Raw genomic sequence first — 7,500 nt, 5'->3', positions numbered from 1 at the left:
CAAATGAAAATTAAAAATATACTCTAAAAATTTTTTTTTTTTTAAGTGGTTGTCCCACTGGCTATCATAAGGTGAATGCACCAATTTGTAAGTCGCTCTGGATAAGAGCGTCTGCTAAATGACGTAAATTTAAATGTAAATGTCACTTTGGATCTCATCTGTCTCTCTTTCCTCCACAGCAAGGAGTGAGGGGAGAGCTAGGGTTCAACGGCCCCACAGGAGACCCAGGTAAACCAGGAGACCAGGGACCAGGAGGACTGCCCGGGCCTCGTGGCCTCAACGGGGAGAGAGGACTATCAGGCATGCCAGGCATCGTGGGGGCAGCGGTGAGTCCTAACGAGCCTGAAAAAAACGACAGGGATTAGTGAGATTGTGCTGTGATTATACTGAATAGAGAATGCTAGTGACTGACTGACTGACTGACTGATGATTGGTTGGTATGTTTTCTTTCCTCTATCCATCATCTACCATCCTGTCATCAATATTTCCCTCTCTCTCCCTCTCCTTGCTCCTCTACAGGGACGGGATGCATCTGACCAGCACATTATTGAGGTGGTTCTGAAGATGCTGCAAGGTAAGAAGTCACAACATTACAAATCTGCTGAATCTACTGTATCTCGGTAAAACATTGACTGTATACGTAGCTATAGCTAATATACATCCTCTATCCTCCTCCTCCAGAGCGTCTGGCTGCTGTAGCGGTGAGCGCTAAGCGTGCCGTACTGGGTGGAGCCGGTGTCATGGGTCCCCCTGGTCCTCCCGGACCCCCAGGAGCTCCCGGTGCTCAGGGCCCACACGGCCTCACCGGCGCCCGTGGCATCCCTGGCATGTTTGGAGCCTCCGGACAGATTGGCAACACCGGACTGAAAGGTAGAAACTGAAATTGTTGACGTTCCAGAGAAAATGAGACACTGATCACTCAAAAAGTAATATAACAGATCATGAGAAAAGATCACTGACCCCTCTCCATCCCTCCATTTTTCTCTCGTTCAGGAAAGAGAGGAGCAAAAGGAGACCGAGGAAATTCTGGCAAACCACATCCTGGTCAGCCAGGACCCCCAGGAATACCAGGTGAGGCCCCAGGGGCACCACATGCACGCTCCTAACACGCACACACACACACACACACACACACGCACACACGCACACACGCACACACACACACACACACACACACACACACACACACACACACACACACACACACACACACACACACACACACACACACACACACACACACACACACACACACACACACAGACATACACACTTAGAAGTGACCTTCCTCTTCACACCTATCCAGTTATTATAAAGGTGTACCAATTTACCTGAGGAAGTTAGTGTCAAACTAAAAATCTCTTCAAAGGAATGTAGTAAATCAAAAGGCTATCTCTTCCTCTCTCTCATCTTCTACCTCCTCAGGTCCTCCTGGTATTGACGGCGTGGCTCGAAACGGTAAGCCTGGTGAGCGAGGCCCCCAGGGCTCGGCAGGAGAGGCTGGTCGTCCCGGTAAGGCGGGCCCCACTGGTCTTCCAGGGTTCTGTGAGGCTGCAGCCTGCCTAGCTGCCTCGGCCTACACCTCCCCCAGACTACAGGACTCCGCCAGGGTCAAGGGCCCCGGAGTCTAACCTGAGACCTCTCCATCAAGAGCCCCACAACACCAGGTAGAAAGAGAGAGACAGAAGAGAGAGAAGGAGGGATAAAGGAGAGAGAAAGAGAGAGAGACCACTCCTTCATTGGATACCATTGAGAGCGAGAAGTGGGGGCAATACTATCGTGAATGATGTTGCCCCCGACCCCTAAACTGACGACCTTCAGTTCTACTGTTTAGAGACTCTGTTTGCAACACATACCACGCCCACCCACTTTAAATCACCATGATAACAGCCACTCACAGCCAATAACACCCCTCTGAATTTATAATCTCTGGTCGAGGATTGGCGGATGTAAATGTCAGTCACGTCCAACTGCCCCACTCCCCACCACAGAGGGAGAGAGAATGAGAGAGAGACGTAGTGACATCTGAATATCATATCCAGTGACATCATTGATGACGTCATCATCAGCCGTAGCCCCTGGACTGGGAGGAGCATAGATATACTTTGGTGTTTTTCTTTTATACCGTGGTCACTTTAAATTCAATTGTTTTATACCTGAAATATTAATATTGAAATATATGCTTTGAAGCAGAAAATGCAATGCCCCCGCCACTCCCCACCAAACAAGAAGTGCCTTACAAGTGTACACAAAAGTACCAAAAAAAGATTAAAATCGAAATCCACACTCCATACTGTACCTTTGTAAGATGTATTGCTAAACCCCTCACTTGTATGCTTGAGTGAAATAGTGAACCCCCCTTTTTTGCCTCACATGTACATTGCCACTCCAGTCTACTTTAGCCTCATTTAGAAACAAATAATGTCTTTAGCTTTGATCTCTTTCTCTAGTTGCCTGGCAACAGCATATCCCGATGGGCACTCCCATCTATCTCCCATAATTCAGTGCTGTAAATCTTTGTAAATGTGTGTTGATTTTATGTAGAGAAAAAAAGAGGATGGGTTAGAATATCAACCAACCAAAACAACCCCTGTGTTAATGAACCTAATCAGCAATAAAGTTTCAAAGTTCAAATGACTGCTTTTCCAAACAGGTCAGTTACAGTAATCAATCTTTCTATGCCACTGTCAACTAACTTCCATGGAGTCAATCAATGTCAGCATTCTAACAACAACCAGGACTGATTATTTTCATTAACAGAAACAATCTATTTATTGTTCTTTATATGATTCATCTGTAAAGACTTACGTTTGATTTCTTTTTTTCCTGGTTGTTCAGGTCAACCAATTCCAAACCAATAAAGAAGAACGTTTTGTAAAACCTGAATGTTCTTCTCTCTCATGTGGGAACCGTTGGAACTCTGAATCGAAACAATGATTGTACTAAAATTACATGGCCTTTATTCCATTGGGTTTAGAGATGGGTTAATGGGTAGAGTCTAGACTTTCTCTGTCTGTGTGCCACACTCCAGTCCAATTGTTGCTGGTAATGCACCCTTTAAGTTGGTTGCCAACTGTTTTCCAAGAAAATACGAAAAGGTGAGAGTTAAGTGCTGCATAACTGCATGTAGTTTACTGCCTAGACTACAGGATAATGACATACATTATTGCATACAAAGGTATTCTGGTATAAGGCATATACCATTTAAAATGTCCCCAAACACCCAGCTCAGTTTCTGTCTTTCTTTAGTTGTATTTCTGCTTTATGATCTGCAGTTTATCCAGCCCTATCCTTCTGTGTGTAGTACAATGTCATGCACTCAAAGCTGCGGAAGTTAAGCTTTTGTGAAGGCCTTACTGGAAAAGCTTTCCACTTGGACTCATTCACATAGTAGTATGAGTCTTGCAGGTGGCTTGAAGTTTATACAAAAGCAGCTCTAGCACTCTGCTTACTTGAAAAGCTAAATAATTGAATTGGAGTGCTAGTTAACGTTTTGTCCCTAGTGTGCTTTCAATCAGAGAACCAAGAAAAGGCATTCCAATAAAAGGCATTGGACACGTTGATGGTAAGTATGGTAAAACTGAGCCACATTTGATACTTTGATGCGTCAAATGTGTTTATCAACAACAACATTCCGACCAGACCACGTCTGCTTTAAACATTTTATTATCTTTTTCTGAAAAGTTTCCATTAAAAAAACATATCTTTATAAAAAGTGATGCCAACATAAAACACACGTCAACAGATATACTGAGAGTAGCAGGGAACAGTGGCGTGGTTTCAACAAGATGTTTATGAAAGCTAGGAATGTAGAGGGGAGATATTTAACTATCGGGGTGCTTTGTTTAGTATAACTAGGGTCAGTAGGTTTTCCTGACCAGGAACTACTATGGACAGGTCAAATGGTCAAGAAAACCTCATTGCCCTTCCAATAACAACTCAGAACACCCATATGAATCTAAACCTGGTGACACATCCCTTACACAGCTAGGGGTTACTGACTGTAGTGTATAGATGACAGGTAAAACTGCAAACATTCAAAACAACACAACATACAAGGCAGGAGACGTACAAGTTGTACTCAGTTAGTAATTGATACTAGGAGAAGCTGATTGGATGAAGATGCTTAACTGCCTCTCCTATGAAAATTCAGCCTGTTTCTCTTATCTTTGATAATGACATTGAAAACTCTTAGTGGTCATAAAGCATGTATTTCCGCTATGCATGGCAAAATGACGGTAACTTGCCCAAAATCCCCAGGTTTTCCATAAATCCTGGTTGGAGGATTCCGGATGTTCTGCTTATCCCCTCCATCATCCAAACAAGGATTTCTGGAAACCTGGGAATTTTTGGAAAGTTACCTGAATTTTGCAACCCTATTTCTGTTACAGTAACCAGTGGTGTGCTGGAGGAGCAAATGATCCCTTTCAAGTTTATCTTTTGTAAGAGACTTGTTGATAAATTGCTACATAACTAGAAATCTAATTGTTTTGCCAGTTTTGAGGCAGTTTTGAAAATGATATGTACTTCATACAAAGGCACGCATGAAAATATCTTCCAAAGCATAATTATACCACCATATAGAAATCCAATCTGCTTTCACCCAAAACGCTAATTTCTCTTTATTTTTTTTAAGAACAAATTACTCCACTTTGAAATCTTACAAAAACCACACTCGTAGTGGATTCCTGACAGTTGACCATAGCGAACACACGGTAAACCATGTTGACCCCAAATCCAAAATGTATAAAAAGCTATTACATATAAATATAAATATGTACAAAACAGGCACTCTTGGGAGGTGTACATTATGTTCTTCTCACGCAAACAGGGAAGAGAAGGTGAGAACTTCTCATAAGGCCATTATTTGATGGTATAGCGTACAGATTTGTTAAAGCATCAGACATCATTCAAGTGATGAGGGAGTATATTCAAGCATAGAAATCGAACAGAATGTACAAAGAGATAGAATGATTAGAATGGGAATTTGAAATGGGAGTGCCATGTCAGTTCTATTCATTTTGTTTCTATGGCTAGACAGAAGCTAGATCAACGCAGAAAATCACAAAGTAGCTGCCTAATACTCCCAACGGGCACGTTTTATAATCAGAATGAAGATGAGGATGATAGTGAGGATGAGGAAGAATATGCATTTTTCAAAGGCTGGATTTGCTCTTGCTGGTATTGTCAAAATAAACATGTCTAACTAATAGAAAGAGCTGATAGCTACAGTTGGGAAACGTAGCAGGAATGAACAGAAAATATATGAAAGAGAGGACAGAGGCAGGATAGTACAGCGTCCATATCTCTCCTTTATTGAAGCAACTTCAGCTGGTACTAAGGCTTCAGTTAGAGGAAGGTACTACACATATACATTTTCTACACAGGTGGTGAGGAGGACAGCTAACTGGCAAACACTGATGAATTAGGGATGGGTCCTCCACATCAACTATTGGTGTTTCAGTATTAATTTGTTCTCCTGGGATGATTTCTGTTGATCGGACGGTAGCTCTGGTCTTTTGTTTGATCTATTTTCTCTTCTCCCCTCCACTCCTTTCTCTAGTGCCTTCTGGTATTTGGGTTGCTTTCTTCTATCTCTCCATCTATCTCATCCTCTCCTCTTCAAAGCCTTCTCTCTAGTAGGGGCCCTTGATGGAAGGGCCCTTAGGGTTCCACTCTATTGGTTGGCTCATACAGTCAGAGGGGTTACACCGGCCCTCCCTGCCCTTCTGACCCGGCTGTCCAGGAGTTCCTGAGACCCCAGGGACCCCCTGCTGACCCACAGGGCCGCTGGGGCCCATCTTACCATAGCCTGGGGGGCCCGGAACACCTGGGGGGGGGGGAGGGGACAAGAGAGTAAGATAATTGATGATGGGACAGAGGGCATCATTGAAGCACTGGATACAAATTAATCCTTATAAAAGAACAGTTGCAATTTAAAGGTAAAACTTATTGAGTGTAAATTATTTTGACAGGCTGAAGTTGGTCTTACCTGGTGCTCCTGGGGGTCCACTGTCACCCATCTCCCCTACACCCTTGTCACCTTTCTCTCCCTTTAGACCTCGTGGACCTGCAGACACGACAGAGGACATTACTTGAGAGAGTAGCTAACCTTTATGTCAAGTCAATTACGCTAAATTGACATCACTTGTCATAACTTTTTAAGGTCTCCTATGGCTTTATTATGACCATGGTATTTAAGCCTTACGACAAAATAATCAAAAACATGAATCAAACGTGGGGTCTAGACTCACCCTGTGGTCCCAAGGGTCCTTGGCGACCCTCTCTACCTATCTGCCCTGGCTGACCTGGGGCCCCTGGAGTCCCATCTCTACCTGGATTACCATCCTTCCCTGGGGGGCCAGGACGACCGGGAGATGACACCTCTTGTGGCTGCGGCATACGAGACATGAAGTAGGCCATCCTCTCTGTAGGGGGAGAGATACAGTACAATCACAGTTGATAAACCGAATCAATAAACCAGTTTCCATTCTCTCCTGCAGCTCAGTTAGGAAAGAAGGACAGATCTTTGCAGTGTCTGGGTGATAAACCGAATCAATAAACAAGTTCCCATTCTCTCCTGTAGCTCAGTTAGGAAAGACGGACAGATCTTTGCAGTGTCTGGGTGATAAACCTAATCAATAAACAAGTTCCCATTCTCTCCCACAGCTCAGTTAGGAGAAATGGACAGTGTCTGGGTGATAAACACAAAAGAAGAGAAGAGGATGTTCTCACCATCAAAGATCTTCATGACCTGCTGGCGAATGAAGTCCTTGATGTTGTCATAGTTGACCACAGGCTGTGGAGAGAAATAGAAGGATATACAGTATGAAAGAGGACCTGACTACTGCACACATAATACATGAATCACCTCTTCTCATCGCTAAAAACCGTATTGGGTCTTTTGAGTTTTCAACTGTTGACCAAACTGTTGGTTTAGCATTCCATTAGACATTGTGGAACAAACAAGAACATAAGAAGTAATCAATTCATAATCAATGCAATTCATCACAGTAACTAAGGTCTCACCTCGTTGCCTGGTATTCCTGGAGGTCCGGGGGACCCTGCAGTGCCTGGTGAGCCAGGGGTCCCCCTCTCTCCCCTGGGTCCCACTGGGCCCATCACTGGGGCATCAGCCTTGGAGGAGTACCCCCCTCCGCCAGGAAGTCCAGGGCGACCTCGCTCCCCTGGGGCGCCCCTCTGACCTGGGGTACCTGCTTCACCCTGAGAGAGAGAGAGAGAGAGAGAGAGAGAGAGAGAGAGAGAGAGAGAGAGAGAGAGAGAGAGAGAGAGAGAGAGAGAGAGAGAGAGAGAGAGAGAGAGAGAGAGAGAGAGAGAGAGGAGAGAGAGAGAGAGAGAGAGAGAGAGAGAGAGAGAGAGAGAGAGGGAGGGAAAGAGCTAAGAGGTAAGAGATGAGAGGTAGCCACTGAGAAGCACTGTTGGACCACTGACAACAGAGTTTAATATTGAAGATTGAAAAGATGAATAAACTCCTGCACA

General features: G+C 44.3%; 2 protein-coding genes across 2 annotated transcripts in view; one reads left to right on the top strand and one right to left on the bottom strand.

The window, feature by feature from the left end:
- Positions 1 to 2,076, top strand: part of col9a2 (procollagen, type IX, alpha 2) — a gene marked incomplete at its 5' end in the record, with an annotated part of 18,825 nt that extends 16,749 nt beyond the window's left edge. Inside the window, 5 exons of the mRNA XM_084193463.1 lie at positions 180 to 326; positions 520 to 574; positions 682 to 870; positions 994 to 1,071; positions 1,426 to 2,076. Of these exons, the coding sequence (XP_084049589.1) occupies positions 180 to 326; positions 520 to 574; positions 682 to 870; positions 994 to 1,071; positions 1,426 to 1,631 (675 nt within the window). The 3' untranslated portion in view covers positions 1,632 to 2,076. The remainder of the gene's footprint in view (positions 1 to 179; positions 327 to 519; positions 575 to 681; positions 871 to 993; positions 1,072 to 1,425) is intronic.
- A 1,572-nt stretch (positions 2,077 to 3,648) lies between these two features.
- Positions 3,649 to 7,211, bottom strand: LOC311118673 (uncharacterized protein). Its single transcript, XM_084193462.1, has 5 exons — positions 7,030 to 7,211; positions 6,736 to 6,799; positions 6,255 to 6,428; positions 5,993 to 6,070; positions 3,649 to 5,830 (listed from the first exon to the last, which is right to left on the bottom strand). The coding sequence occupies exons 1-5, from the start codon at positions 7,120 to 7,122 to the stop codon at positions 5,637 to 5,639; spliced, it is 603 nt and encodes a 200-aa protein (XP_084049588.1). The 5' UTR covers positions 7,123 to 7,211; the 3' UTR covers positions 3,649 to 5,636.
- Positions 7,212 to 7,500: the final 289 nt, after the last annotated feature.

Source organism: Coregonus lavaretus, assembly GCF_964263955.1.
Source record: "Coregonus lavaretus genome assembly, contig: HAP1_SCAFFOLD_2154, whole genome shotgun sequence".
NCBI classification, from domain to species: domain Eukaryota; kingdom Metazoa; phylum Chordata; class Actinopteri; order Salmoniformes; family Salmonidae; genus Coregonus; species Coregonus lavaretus.
Note: the sequence above shows the minus strand (reverse complement) of the source record. Positions and strands in the feature narration are given on the sequence as shown.

Coding starts and splice junctions, on each gene's coding strand:
- LOC311118673 (XM_084193462.1), bottom strand. CDS start 7,122: ATGGGCCCAGTGGGACCCAGGGGAGAGAGGGGGACCCCTGGCTCACCA. Junction 6,800..7,029: donor CAGGAATACCAGGCAACGAG/GTGAGACCTTAG, acceptor TTCTCTCCACAG/CCTGTGGTCAACTATGACAA. Junction 5,831..5,992: donor TGGACCCCCAGGAGCACCAG/GTAAGACCAACT, acceptor CCCCCCCCCCAG/GTGTTCCGGGCCCCCCAGGC.